Source organism: Trifolium pratense, linkage group LG2, assembly GCF_020283565.1.
Source record: "Trifolium pratense cultivar HEN17-A07 linkage group LG2, ARS_RC_1.1, whole genome shotgun sequence".
NCBI classification, from domain to species: Eukaryota; Viridiplantae; Streptophyta; class Magnoliopsida; order Fabales; family Fabaceae; genus Trifolium; species Trifolium pratense.
The window spans coordinates 29,586,220-29,601,811 of NC_060060.1; the positions used below are offsets into that span (position 1 = coordinate 29,586,220).

General features: G+C 33.1%; 2 protein-coding genes and 1 pseudogene across 2 annotated transcripts; all 3 read left to right on the forward strand.

The window, feature by feature from the left end:
* The first annotated feature begins 2,214 nt into the window (after positions 1-2,214).
* Positions 2,215-3,776, forward strand: LOC123904510 (annotated as a pseudogene).
* Positions 3,777-4,195: 419 nt separating this feature from the next.
* On the forward strand, positions 4,196-4,951 carry LOC123907811. The gene is made up of 2 exons (XM_045958186.1): positions 4,196-4,283; positions 4,383-4,951. The coding sequence occupies exons 1-2, from the start codon at positions 4,218-4,220 to the stop codon at positions 4,710-4,712; spliced, it is 396 nt and encodes a 131-aa protein (XP_045814142.1). The 5' UTR covers positions 4,196-4,217; the 3' UTR covers positions 4,713-4,951.
* Positions 4,952-11,723: 6,772 nt separating this feature from the next.
* LOC123907808 (F-box/LRR-repeat protein 2-like) lies at positions 11,724-15,592 on the forward strand. Its single transcript, XM_045958182.1, has 2 exons — positions 11,724-13,569; positions 14,862-15,592. Exon 1 carries the CDS (start codon positions 11,790-11,792, stop codon positions 13,557-13,559), a length of 1,770 nt encoding a protein of 589 aa, XP_045814138.1. The 5' UTR covers positions 11,724-11,789; the 3' UTR covers positions 13,560-13,569; positions 14,862-15,592.

Consider the following 15,592-nt stretch of genomic DNA (forward strand, 5'->3'; position numbering starts at 1 on the left):
TTCAATGCAAGGCAATATTTTCAACCACTGTGACAAGTATACCAATTGTGATTAAAATTATGTGCAATAATTGATAAGCACCATCAAGTTTAAAAGTATATCATATCAAAATTATTGTTGACTATATTATTCATCACCAAATATTTTTATGTCTTTTCTGATCAATGATTTTTTTTCTACCGGATCATAAATTTAGAGAATAATTATCGTGTGAGATTTGTAAAGTTATTATCACGTGTGATTTGGAAAGTTATATATATATATATATATATATATATATATATATATATATATATATATATATATATATATATATATATATATATATATTCTCATACTATAACACATTCAACAATATTGAAATCTATTAAAAAAAACGTTTTTCACATTTCAATGTCTCGTGTTAACAACTTCACCACAATTCGACTTAATTTACTCAGAGGTGTGTATAAACTTTCATTCTGTTTTGTGATTTATTATCTTTATTCCTGAAATCGATATTGTTTTAAAACTTTATATATATATATATATATATATATATATATATATAGGGAGCACTTCAAGTGAGATGAGTGATTTATTGTGAGAGATGAGAGGAACAAATATAAACCATCCGATCAAAACTAACTGTCTTGATTAAATGGGCTTCACTTAACAAATACACACCGCATCACTCTTTATATATATATATATATATATATATATATAAACAGATCATTTGAATCCCAATCCTTTATCTGATCGGGAGAAGTTGGTTAATGCATTGCAAATTAGATATCAGACCTACTGCGTTGAGTTTTGCGTAACCGAAGTTAGTATAGTTGCAAATTTTTTAATAGATTGTTTTTTACACCAAAATTCTCTATTATTTATATTTTATTTTATTTTATATGCTATTTCTATTAAAATTATTATATCGAGTATTGATATTAGGATTTTCACACACGACACAATTTTGCATTTAGTGACAATTTTGATATTAGGATTTAATATTAACCGATGATCAATTGATACAATATGCACTAGCAAATATTGAGATAATGTTACGTAGTTGTGGGAAGAGTTTAAAAGATTATCCTCCAATACCTAGAGCAGACACATCATTAGTTCCTGATATACAAAATAGTTTAATACACGACGAATTGAATTATAACAGACAATCATTAGATGAGGAACATGTTAGATTGATGTCAACCATGACTTCAGAGCAACGTAAAGTATATGACACAATCATGACAAGAGTTAACGAAAACAAACCTGGTGTGTTTTTTCTTTATGGTTATGGCGGTACAAGGAAGACATTTATCTGAAGGGTCATGTCAGCCGCATTACGCTCAAAATGTGAGATAGTTTTAACAGTTGTCTCAAGTGGGATCGCTGCATTGCTTATACCTGGCGGTAAAACAACACATTCAAGGTTTTGTATTCCTCTAAATGTTGACGAGTTTTCAACATGTACCATAGTTCCTAAAAGCCTTTTGGCGCTATTAATACAAAAAGCAAAGCTCATTATATGGGATGAAGCACCAATGATGCACAAACTCTGTTTCGAAGCCGTTGATCGAACTTTAAAAGTGATCGTGTAGACCAGGAGAATGCGACTGCACCGGCGTTGAAGGTGGTTGAGAGCGTTGAAGACGGTTGAAACCCCTGTTGGAGCGGAGGGGGGTTGTGTACCTGCAGGCACTCCGACGCTCAAGTCAGTTTGTGTGTAAGTAGGTTTTCTGTGCTAAAAATATGCGTACCTTGTGAATGAAGTGGAGTCACATATATATAACCCCCAGCGCAGGGCCAAGGCCCTTGATGGCATTAATGGCCATCAAGTGGCTGCCGGAAAACGGCTTGGAGGCCTTGATGTGCAGTAAATGCCCATCATTCCGGTTTACGGCCGTTATGATACGTAAGAGTATCAGACCGTTGGAGGGTCGAGCACGTCTTGCGGGCTCTTCATGGCAGGCTCGTTCGGATCATGTTTGTTCGACACCTTCTAACGCTCGAGCATCTATGCTCGGCCCAGAACAAAAAGATATTCTAAAGTCTATTGATGAAAAAAATAAACACATTCCCTTCGGTGGAAAAGTTGTTGTTTTTGCCGGAGATTTTAGACAAATTCTACCAGTAATACACAAAGGTACAAGGCCATAAGTTGTTCATACTACTATTAATTCTTCGGTTCTTTGGAATTTTTGTGAAGTTTTAACATTGAGTAAAAACATGAGGCTTCTCAGTGGTGCTTCAAGTTCAGACGTTGAACAAAGAAGATTGTTTTCTGAATGAGTTTTGGGTGTTGGCGATGGAGAAATTGGAGATGACAACGACGATGATTTAGAACTTGACATTCCATCAGATTTATTGATTCCAAATTCAGGTGATCTTCTTGCTTCTATCGTTGAAAGCACTTATCCCTAACTTTTTCAAAACATGAACGATATAACGTATTTCCAAAATAGAGCTATGCTACCTCCTAAAAATTCAATATCCGACACAATAAATGATTATATGTTTGATTTAATTCCCGGTGAAGAAAAAACATATTTGAGTTATGATACTCCACTCACACAAAATGTAGACGGTCAACCAGTGGATGATGTTCATACTCCCGAATTTTTGAACACGATTTCTACGTCGGGACTTCCAAATCACAAGTTGAGACTCAAAGTTGGAGTTTCAGTTATGCTATTAAGGAATTTGAATAAAAAATTAGGATTATGCAATGGAACAAGACTTATTATTACGAGATTGAGAAAACGTGCTCTCGAAGGAAAAATTATTTCAGGAAGTAATATTGGTGATCAGGTTTTCATACCTAGATTTTCTCTGACACCATCTGACGTGAGAATTCCTTTTAAATTTTAACGGAGACAATTTCCTATAATGATTTCTTTTGCGATGACTATTAATAAGAGTCAGGGACAATCTTTAAAGCATGTTGAGATATATCTTCCGTCGCCAGTGTTTTCACACAGTCAGTTGTATGTTGCAATTTCAAGAGTTACTTCTAGAAAAGAATTAAAATTATTGATCATCCATGACGACAGTGAAGATACGACTAAGACTTCGAATGTGGTCTATAAGGAAGTCTTCCGTAATATAACATAATTTTCTTTGTATGAATATTTTTCCAAAATTATTGTTGAACTATCGACGATAGTTCAACATTAATTTTGAAAAAATATTTAATGTTTCTCAACTTTTTTCATATACCTTACATTATTGGAATTATCATATCTTATTATTATTATTATTATTATTATTATTATTATCATTATTATTCAAAGCAATTATAATTATATCATATTTAAAATATGTATTAAATTGTTTAATGCCATGTGGATATATGTTATAACATCAATATCTGACTCACTGGACCGTCTAATATGTTTTGGGATCAGTTTTGATATCAAGTAATTTCAGCTTCCTCCTAATTGCAGTTGTGGGATCGAACCATAATCCTTCATACTAAATCTAACGCCAATTACTACTGGATCAACTAATTATTGATTATTGATATTTATTTTACATTTTACCATAATATAAAAGTTGGTTAGTGTAGCGTGACCATAACCACAATTTAAAACTTTGAAAATAATAATGTCGTGTGGCATTTGAAGGATAGAGATTATATGACTCACATGTTTTTTTTTTAAAAAGGATACAAATAAAAATTTGTATGTGTCAATTAACTATTGAGATTGAAATGTGAACGTCTCTATTAGTATTACACCATTTTCTTTTTAACTTTAAGTAAATTGAGATTCTTTTTGTGATAGGAATAGGATTATAGAGAAGTGGGGGTGGACAGTGAGCGGGTCTGGCTGAATTCGGTCAAACTGTAGTGTCAAAGAATAAAGCCTAGTCAGCCCAAAAAATAGAGAGCGAGGGTTCGGTTTGCGGTTTAAATAGGTTATTGAGAGGTTTGATACAATGAATTTTTTTTTCTACCCCAACATTTGTTCTTTTACCTCAATATATTTTAAAATATTCTCATTATATCCTAAGTATATTTTTTTTTACTATGCCTCTTCGAACACTGTTCCGGTAAGTTTTTTCTTTTCCGGTATGTTAATTTTACCTGTACATTTTTTCAAAGTGTTCTGATATGCAAAAAATATTTGGAATCGTTCTCGTTTTTACCGGTTTGTATTAAAGTGTTCTGGTTAACACTAGAGCGCCTCAACAACCTCTTAGATGCGGTCGTAACCGCGGTAACAGCTTTAATGCTAATATCTCCGATGAGGACGATTTCAATCTCAACTGTAACACACATGAATCAGCCACAGATTGTACTGACTCGCTAGTAAAATTAAAATTCAGTTTCAGAATTTCAATTTTAGTTTTAAGTTTCAATTTGAACTCTATTTTGATTTTGTGGATTTTTGTAGAGTTTGATTCCTTGTGAAAGTGTTGAAGAGAGGAATTTATTAGCAGATGCGGCGAAGATTGTTGAAAAGAATAGCAAGGTTTACAAAAGGAAAGAAGATTTGATTAAGTTCGTTTCTGAAAATCTTCAATCACTAGAGTTTATGGCAGCAGCGGCGAAACAGAGTTTGAAGAAGATATGGATGCATGTTCCGCCATGGAGGAAGCGTGATTCCATGCTTGCTAAGTGGATCTCTCCTTCTGCTGCTAGGTCAAAGCAAGTCTCCGATGCGGCAATGCAGGAAATAATGTCGTCGGAGGTTGTTGTGGATGTTGATTTAAGGGACACTTGAAAAAAGTGTTCCGATGTATAACTTTGTTTTACCGGAACACTTAATTTTATTTTTTTTGTTATCAGAACACTTTTCCAAAAGTGTTCCGGTTTGTTAATTTCTTTCCCAAAAAAATAGTCTTCTGGATTTTTTTTTCCGCTGCATCAAGTTCAAGCTTTGCTTGTTTTTGTTCACCAGGATAAAAAGGTTGAGAACTCAATGAATTTGAAACCTTTTTTAAACAATGGATTTTCATGCTTCCTGTGTGTGTTGTAGTCTTGGTTTTTTAGTTTTTTTGCTTGTTCTCCGTTTTTTGGCTTTTGTTTTTTCATGGTTTGGGAGGTCTGGTGTTGTTATTTGCTTTTGATTAGCCTTCAATTTGCTTAAGCTAACCTTCCAATGTTTGTCACCTAACATCATAATGGAAGAATAAATTGGGGTTATTGGAGAAATTGGCTTAACGGAAGAGAATTAATTAAGCAATAAAAGATGGATATGGAGAATGCAACCAAACATGAAAATTTTCACACAAGTGTTTTTTTTTGCAGAGGCAAAAGGAAAAAAACTTCATTAAAGAGGTATGAGATTAATAGACACCAACACAGTCGCCTTCCATCCCGAACAACACTGACATCAGGCTCCAGCAAGTGTACACCGGAAAACTTAATTAATGTTTCTGGTTTGTTTTCTTAAATTTTATTATACCATTATTTTAAGGAATACCAGAATACTTTTTAGGCTTAATTAGTATTTTTGTCCCTTAAAGATATTTTTGGTTTTATATTGATCCCTTAAAGAAAAAAAGTTTCATTTTGATCCCTTAACTATTTAACCGTTAGTCACAATGGTCTTTTCCGTTAACTTGTTTTATTCTGAACCGCTTGATCTTTTTATTAAAATTGTAATGGTAGAATTTGCATGTCTACTGAATATAATGGGGAACCATCATCATTGAATAAATATGTCTCTTGTTCTTCATCTTCTTATCCCTTTTATTCTTAATCTTCACACCAACTTCACCAATCTTCATCAAACAAACCCAACAAAAATTCATATCTCCAAATTGAAAACTAAAATCTCCAAATCACAACCAAGAGAATAGTAATTTCAAAAACCCAGAAATTAAAACATTTCAACTTAAAAGTTTCACAAATCCTCTCTCAAACCCTAAAATTAAAATACAAAACACTATAAAACACATTAAAAGAACAATGAAATCAAAGCCCAAAAAGCAAGCTTTGATTTTTAAGCAACCACATTAATCCAATTTTGATTTCCCCCATAAATCAAATGAAGAGAATGACATTGATGTTAGAATCAAAGATACAAAGTAGAAAAAGACAAAAGGGCTACTAGGGTTTCATTAGGATTACATTACAATGGCTTAACATTACAAAAGTGATAAGAGAATATTTATAACATAACGTAATGGACTCTAACTTACTAGTATAAAGACCCAATAGCTTAAGCCCAATACTTTATTATCTAACACATGCCCTCAAACTCACGATGCAACAATAAGCATTGAGAGTTTGTCAAACAAAACGAAAAACATAATAATATAAACTCAAAACATTTTATCTTAATACTACCCCTCAAGCTAAAGCTTACTAAGCTTTAAGCTTGTTACAAAATTATCCCAATAACTTATCAATCTAATCAAACTAATATCACAATTCATATCCAATTAGAGAGCAACCCAACAACCAATGAGACGAACCATCGTACAAAGGAGCAGCAACGAAACCAAACCGAACAGCAAACCAAACCAAATTGTTCCAATCCAAATTGAACCAAATCAAACCAATCCAAAGTAGAGAGAAAGAGAAGCATTCAAACAGAAGAAGAATCAATAGGGAGGGAGATGCAATAAGACAATCAACATAGAGAAGCAATCAGACATAACAGAGGCAATCAAACAGAAGAAACCAAATGGGGGAGATCAGAACAAATAGAGGGAGAAGTCCAATTGATCAGAAGAAAACAATAGATTGAAGTGCAATCAAATAGAAGAAATCAATAGAGAGACAATCAATCAGAAGAATTGACAGAGAGAAGGTCAATCAAACATAAGAAATCAATAGAGAGACAATCAAAGAGAAGAACCAAATAGAGAACCAATTAAACAAAAGAAGCCAATGAGGGAGAATACCAATCAAACAAAGAAGAAATCAAAAGGGGAGAGACAATCAAACCAGAGAGACCATAAGAAACCAAATTGTGAGCACTCGACTCACCAAACAAAACTAAACCATCAAATTGTGAGTATTACCTCACCAAACTGATTCATTCAAACAAATCTCCAAATTAGTGGAACCAAACCAACAAAACTAGATCAAACCGAACAAACTCAAATCAAGACAAACAAACCAAACTGATATTTATTTATTTATTTATTTTACCAACTCAAAACACCAAACGGTGTCTATTCCTCTAAACAAACAAATCCAAAAAATATCATCAAGTCATCAACCCAAATGGAACTGAACCAATCAAACCAAAACCAAATAGAACCAAAATTTAGCCAAATCAAACAAAATGAAACCTGGTGCAACATAACAAACACAAGAGACCTTTGCAAAATGGTGACGGAAAACGAACATACGACAAAAGCTGCTACTCATCAATCTCAATAGAAATCAAGTTTATTAATTCCCAACCAAGCTCTTCAAACACAATAATGCTTTCAACAAACCCATAATTAAAACCGCAGCGGCAGAAATAATTGGAACCCAACGATGTTACCGCCAACATAGAAGCCACAACACACAAATCTTTAACAAACCAAACTGGAGACTAAAAATTCCCTCTTTTGGGAACTCGACAGCGGAACGACGACACAATTCAAGGCGGATCGAACCTTGCTCTGTATACCATGTTAGAATCAAAGATACAAAGTAGAAAAAGACAAAAGGGCTACTAGGGTTTCATTAGGATTACATTACAATGGCTTAACATTACAAAAGTGATAAGAGAATATTTATAACATAACTTAATGGACTCTAACTTACTAGTATAAAGACCCAATAGCTTAAGCCCAATACTTTATTATCTAACAATTGAATTCCAATAAATTCTGAACGGTTACAGTGTTGACGGTGGAGGAGCATAACATGATCTCGAATTCTCGATGCTGGATCTGAATGACAGGGTAGAGCATAAGACTAGTGACGAGGAGGAAGATCGAACACGAAAGGAGTAGAGAAGAATTTGAAGATGAGATTCGGAGGAAGCGTTGTTGACGGCCGAGAATGCCACAATCACAGACTAAAGATGGGGAAATATTGTAGACGGAGACAATAAGTGTGAACACATGAAGAGATACATGAAGAGATTATGATTTTTTTCTAATTTAATTATGCTTTTTTTGAGAGTTAGTTTGAAATTTAGGTTTTTCTAGGTTATGCTGATGAACATGAAGAGATTCGAATAAAGAAGATGAAGAAAAATAAAACAACATTAAGTGTTGATGGTTTATCATAAGATACAATAGTCCTACGAGATCTAATGGTTCTCTTTTTAACAAAAATAAATAGATGGTTAAGATTAAAAAATGAAAGAGGCTTTTGGTAGACCACTTATAATGTTGGTCCACCTTATAATTTTGGGTTAAAAATTAACGGAAATGACTAAAGTGACTAACAGAGATGTCTTTAAGGGACCAAAACAAACTTTTTTTTCTTTAAGGGACCATTGTGAAACCTAAAATGTCTTTAAGAGACCATTTAACTAATTAAACCTACTTTTTATAAAAAAATTTAAAAAATTATGTTTTAGTTTATATATAAGGGTAAAATGGGTAGTTCAATCAAAATGTTGGGGTAAAGGTATAATTGTTGGGGTAGAAAAAAAAAACTGGTACAATTTAGACAATTCCTGGCCCAATTTAACTGACAACCCAATTGCAATTTTTAACAATTTTTTTTTTGTTTTCGCCACCATTTTAATCTGGTCGGGGGTCAGTTCTGACATCAAGTGGTTCCAACCCCCTCCCGATCGCAGTTGTGGGGGATCGAACCATGGTCCTCCCTACCAAGTTTGGCGCCATTCACCACTCATCAACTAACAGTCGATAATTTTTAACATATTTTTTAAAATAAAATTGTACTAAAATAAATATTAAGTAACATAATATGTTGGACAAAAGTTGCATAACCAACCATTGTAAAGATTAGAAGTTAATACATACACTCATCCACCAAAAAATAAAAGTCACGTTAAAATCATTAAATATAATTTGCTTTTGTCCAGTAACATTTGTATCATTTTATTTATTTCTTATATATGTGTGTTAGTGTGTATGCCAAACCCAATAGTTCGAGTAATCAGTCAATTTAGTCCCTAAACTATCACTCTCTCACCAACTTAATCCCTAAACTATTAAAAATAACTAGAAGACCCCTAATCTATTTTTCATCCGTCAATTTAGTCCCTAAACTATCAATCTCTCACCAACTTAGTCCCTAAACTATTAAAAACAACTAAAAGGTCCCTAATCTATTTTTCATCCGTTAATTTAGTCCCTAAAATCACTCTCTCACCAACTTAGTCCTTAAACTATTAAAAATAACTAAAAGGTCCCTAATCTATTTTCCATCCGTCAATTTAGTCCTCGGTTAACTTGTCTATAAAACCCTAAAATATTATCACCCTTTTTTTTTCCACGTGCTTCGACGAAAACAACCACCCTGCTCGCCGCCAACCACTCCACTCTCCGGCAACAACCGTTTTGCTCGCAACGCAAATATAACCTCTAGTCGTCGGACTCAATTCATTCTTTCAGAATAATCATTTAGAACGAAAGAGATCTTTAGTATGAAAAAAGTGGCAATTGTCGTTTTTTTTTAACACAGAATATTTTTTTTATTCAACTTTTTGACTGAAAGATTAAAAAAAAAATGATATGATTCAACCGTTTTTGGTTTTATAGCTTGTTGTTTTGTCTGGTTTAATAATACTGCTTATCCTAGTGAGTTTTATAGTCCCACTGGACCGGAAGCTTCTCAAGCTCAAGCATTTATTTTTTTTGTTAGAGACTACGCTAAAATCAAGTCTGTTTTTTGTTCTCACTTTTGTAAATTTGTAAGAGTTTGTGATTTTGTTTTATCCCTTTGAAGTTTATGCTGTGATCTCTTGTTTATTGCGGGTCTGAGAGTTTTTTATCCTTCTATTCATTTTCTTCTGTTATTGTATGGAATGTTTTGGGGTGTGTTAGTGTGTATAATGTTGACATAAAGGGTACAAAAGTGTCATTATATGTAGTATGCTAACAAAGTCTTATTAAATTCCAAGTATTTGTATGGTGAATTATCTTTGCAGGCTGGTTGTGTTATTGGTAATATTAGTAAGGAGCTAGCTTTTTTCATCCATGCTAGTGTGTTAAGAAGTGCCTTGAGATATTATAACAGGTTTGTTAGGAATCATAAAATGATGTTTATGAGGGACTAAATTGAAGGATGTGAATATAGTTTAGGGACCTTTAGTTGTTTTTAATAGTTTAGGGACTAAGTTGGTGAGAAAGTGATAATTTAGGGACTAAATTGACGGATGGAAAATAGATTAGGGACTTTTTAGTTGTTTTTAATATTTTAGGGACTAAGTTGATGAGAGAGTGATAGTTTAGGGACTAAATTAACTGATTACTCCGATAGTTGAAGACGCTGCGTTTAATTTCTCCTCTATGCGGGTGGGTTTTGGGTCCCAACTGTCTAGTTCCCTTAACCTGGACCCACCCATGTCAACTATGTATAAACCAAATTCTCAAACCTGCTGACTCATATGATCATATCCCAATCCAAACCACCCATTTTTTAAATTTTTTTTTTCGATTTTTTCGGATTGGACCGGACCAAGGTTTTTCTGTCCACCCCTAAGTATAAAAATGGGGGAATATGGTTTTGATTGATGTAAAAGAAATTGATCTCGTGACTCTTTGTTGTTGTTCAGCTTATTTTGGCCATGAATTTATTGTAGGGAGCTTATATTTTATTCTTTTGACTATTGTTCAGCTCACTGTAGGGACTAGGGAGCTTATATTATTGGTACCCGACAATAGAATTAAGGCATTCACGGGTGGAATCAAATTCTCTGTTATTCAAAGTTCAAACAAAAAATAAGTGTTTATTCAAAAAAAAAAAAAAGAGAGTAAAAAGAGCATATCCTTCAAGACCAAAGAGCACATCAACTCTGGCCAACAAAGTTGTAAAACAGAGCGATATATATATACACAATCAAATCACCATTCCCCTTTATTTCTCTTCTAACACAATCACCAATTCCTCTGCAACTACCAGAGAGCTTGCCACACTAAAACAAGTATAACAAAAAACTCCTCTTCTAAATTTTTCAATATCTCAAAATTATCTTTAAGAAACAAGAATTCTACAATAACAAGCATACAATATACTCAAGGTTGGAGAAATGTCTCTCTACATCACGCAAAACAGATTGGTGCTGAAAATACCAGAATTTTTTTTAAAAAAAAAAACAGATAAAATTGAAGGTGGAGTTAGAGAGAATGTTGATGAGATTGAAAATTTAAATGACAAATTGAAAATTGATGAGATTTCAACCTCTTGACAAGTTTACCCGTTTTGCATTTTACTAGTCCAATTAATTTTGTTGACTAAAAATTGTTTATATGTCATTATCAAATGAAAAAATTTAGATTAGTTTTTCTTTTTTTGACAATAAAAAATAAATTTGTTTTAAAATTTTAAAAAATGTATTAATATTTTTTATTAAATTTTTTTCTCTTTGACTAAAAATAAAGGTTTTTTTTTTCTCATAAAAAAATAATAAAAAATAAACTAATTTAGAAGAGGATTCTATCTATGTCTAAAAAAACAGTTTATAATTTTATTTTTTACAGTATTTAAAATTTTAAAAATCATTATTTTTTTTTTACAAAATCATTATTGTTTTTTTAACAAATAAAAAACCAATTTTTTTATTTTAAAAAAACAAATAAAAAACCAATCTTTTCTTAAAAAAAATAAAAATAAAAAACCAATATCCCTAACCTCACACATCCGCCCACACATCCTATCCTATGATAAAACCAAACCAAACCAAATCTTAACCTAACCCATCAGATCTATGGACAAGCGAGCAGCGTCGGCAAGAAAGAGAAGTAAAACAATGTCAGAATCTGCAAAATATTTGTATCTACCGGATGATTGTTGGAAACATATCTTCAAATTTCTCAACGACGGAGACAACGATTACCTGAAGTCTATCTCCGCCGTCTCTAAGGAGTTCTTCTCCATCACCAACCGTCTCCGATCATCTCTCACCATACATGATCCAACAGCCCCTTTCCTCTCCCGCATCTTGCATAGGTTCACAAACCTTACTTCCCTCGATTTCACTCACTTCCACGGTGACCTCGACGCACTTCTCTGCCAAATCCCACCATTGAACAACCTCACATCACTCAATCTCTCCCACAAAAAAACCATTCCTTCAGATGGGTTGCGATATTTCTCCAAAAAGATTACAACTTTGACCTCTCTCACTTGTTCCAACTTATTCTCTTTCACCAGCACTCACTTGTTCCTCATCGCGGATTGTTTCCCTTTACTACAAGAACTTAACCTCGGTCATGTTATATTCACCGATGACAAAAACGACACTAACTTCCTCGATGGGATTGAGGCTCTTTCCTTGTCACTTTCCCAACTCCGCAAGCTTAATCTCTCTAGTCACTCCTATGTTACCGACAAATCTATTTTTCACTTGTTCAAGAATTGCAAGTTTCTTGAAGAGGTCATTATAACTGAATGTTTTCAACTTACCGCAGCCGGCGTTGCTTCCGCTCTCATCGAGAAAAAACAAACAATGTTGAAGACTTTATGTCTTCCGGGTTACATTATTACTCCCCAAGTCATTGACTCCTTGGTGAGTTTGAAGCGTTTAACTTGCATTGATTTGTCGTTTAGCCGGTTTAGGCGTATCTCGGATGATCAGCTCTCCTATATTGGAAATGCTGGTCTTCCTTTGAGGAGGATTGACCTCTCTCGTTGCACCGGCTATAGTTATGCCGGATTATTTAGTTTGTTATCCAAGTATCAATCTATCCAACATTTGGATTTTGAACACTCAACAGTGTTGAATGATCGCCGTGTTGTCAAGTTGTCTTCATTTCTTCTTGGCTTGGTGTCAATAAACCTTAGTTATTGTACAAAGGTCACATATTCAACCTTGTTTGCACTCGTTAAGAAATGTCCTTCCCTTAGTGAGATCAAAATGCAACATATCAAGCATAAGAGGGTAAAGAATTATGATCTTTTGACGGATTTCGGCGTATACCCTCAATTAAAGTCTCTCGATTTGTCTCTCAATCTATGGTTAAGGGACAAAGGCATCATATTGTTTGCTTCTGTTTTCCCCAATTTGCAGCTGCTTGATTTGAGTTCTTGCGAAAAGTTATCTGACGAAGGTATTCTTCAAGTATTAAGGAGATGCAGTACGATTAGTCATTTGAATGTATGGGGTTGTTCAATTGAGAATATACCTGGACTGAACTTTGAAGTTCCCAAGCTGAAGATGTTGAACTTGTCATTCACAGACGTTGAGGATGAAGCACTCTTTGCGATTTCAAAGAGTTGTCGTGGGCTTTTGCAATTGTTACTAAGTGATTGTTACAAATGCACAGAGATGGGAGTGAAATATGTACTAGAAAACTGTACACAACTGAAAGAAATCGATTTGAGTCGTTGTAGTAATGTGCATACCAATGTCGTTGCCTCAATGCTATCTTTAAGGCCATCATTAAGAAAGATAACAGCTCCTCCTGATTTTTGTATCAGTGAAAGCGAGAAGAATCTCTTCTTGCTTCAAGGATGCATTTTGTTTACTGAAAATTGAACTCTGAAATGTAAGATGTTTTTGTTTTCATATGTACTTATTTTTCTTTTTTAATGTCAACTTACATACTGTTTTTGCTCATCAATCTGTGCATGATAATTGCCAAAGTATAATGGGTGTTGGAGTGAGGAGGTCACCGTGAAAGATATATTTCACCACCTTTCATTTGTTATGGATTCATGTTTAACTGAGTGTCTTAATTCACTAATGGAAAAGTATTCTCACTGTTCAATATAGCGATGCATCTAACATGATTGACAGGTCTTTAGCTCAAACTGTTATGGCAGGGTCTAATTTTATGTCTATGGTTCTACCGGGTATTCAAATTAACAGTTATAGTTTGCTTGCATTTTGCTTGATCAATAGTCAGTTATATTCAGTAAATATTCTTTTCACTAGTGATACATTTAGGCTCTCTTCGGTAAAAATAAGTCATAAGTTAGCTGATAGTTGAAAAATTAGCTTATAGCTGATGGTTGATAGCTTATAGTTGAAAAACTAGTATAATAAAATTAAAGTGTTTAGCAAATTTAACTGTTGTAAGTACAAAATGACATAAAAAGTACATGGTTAGTGAGTAGTTATTATATTTAAAAAATAACAAATAAAAATAATAAGGGTAAAAATGAAATAAAATGTAAAAAGTTATAAGCTAATAAGCTCATATCTTTAATATATTAAAACAAGATACTGTGCCAACAAGTTTAAGCACCTAAACTTGATAATTATCCCGCCTAACTACAGCTGCTGCTTAAACTTTCTAACCCTTTGATATTCCTTTTTTTTTTTTTTTTTTATATTATTATTATTATTATTATTATTATTATTATTATTATTATTATTATTATTATTATTATTATAGTATGTAGTATTAATTTAGATACAGATTTAAGAGCCTAATAATTGTCTATTATCCGTTTAAACCATCTAACTCTTCAGTTTCCAGTTTTTTCTTCTAACAAATAAAACAAAAAAAATAAAGAACCTTCACCTTCCTTTTTTCAAATTCCAGCAATCTTTCACTCATCTCACCTTCTCCTAATCAGAAAATTTTCCCAAACTCTGCATTTGCTGCCGCAACGTCTCAGCAAAGATAAGTTTCAATTTTTCTTTTTCACTTAAGTATTGCCTTTTCTTTGCAAATCCCTCGCTTTGAAAGCTTCCTCAATTTTGCTCAACATCATCTTCATGTGTAAATGATTATGTCATCTTATTCTTTACAAGTGTTGATATTCCTTATTCTTCCTTTTATTTCCTAACTGTTTTGTTTGATATTCACGTTCTTTATTCTTTTTGTTGCAGCTGGTTGGGTCTATATATGTATGGAACAACATATATATACATATTGTTTTGGACTTGAGGTTTAATAGGTATGATCTATTCTAATTGTGATGATTTTAATTATCAAAACTGATTTATGTGTCACTTTCTGAAGTAATTAATCTATTTGCATGACCAAAATTTAAAATGGAATTTCCATCATTGTTGACACGGGAAGTGCTTATGTTTAATTTGGATGGACATGGTGCTGAGATTTGCTTACATTGGAAATGAAAGTTTGCTGCTTCCTCTGACTTAGCCAGAAATCTTTAGTAAAATAAGCCTATTTGCATGAGCAAGTGAGTTATTTATGCTAGAAAGATTTGGAGTAGCTAGCGGAAAATCTTGCATGACAAAATAGGCCATCAATGATTTCATATTTTGATGATTTATATATATATTTATAATGTTCAGATTGAATCCAAGCTTCTCTTAGGTTCCAATGCAATTTAATTTCATTCACAAGCCTCTTAATTGGATTGTTCCAATGCATAGTATTAGTTTCTTTTTAAGTAAAAAAAAAAAAGTATTAGTTTCTTTCACTATAAGTCTCTTGGGGTGGGAATTGCGTTGCAGTAGCACTCCTGTTTTTGTTTCACAACAAAATTTTCCTTTTGTCATATGACATTTTCTTTAACCAATAAGTATAGTACTTATTTATACCTTTTTTCAACAGCAACAACAAGAGAGGTGAACCAGTAGATATTGATCAA

What these genes read in the sequence shown, in the direction of transcription:
- LOC123907811 (XM_045958186.1), top strand. Translation starts at nt 4,218, where the DNA reads ATGCTAATATCTCCGATGAGGACGATTTCAATCTCAACTGTAACACAC. An exon ending in ACATGAATCAGCCACAGATT is followed by an intron (nt 4,284 to 4,382) that starts GTACTGACTCGC and finishes GGATTTTTGTAG; the next exon opens with AGTTTGATTCCTTGTGAAAG.
- LOC123907808 (XM_045958182.1), top strand. Translation starts at nt 11,790, where the DNA reads ATGGACAAGCGAGCAGCGTCGGCAAGAAAGAGAAGTAAAACAATGTCA.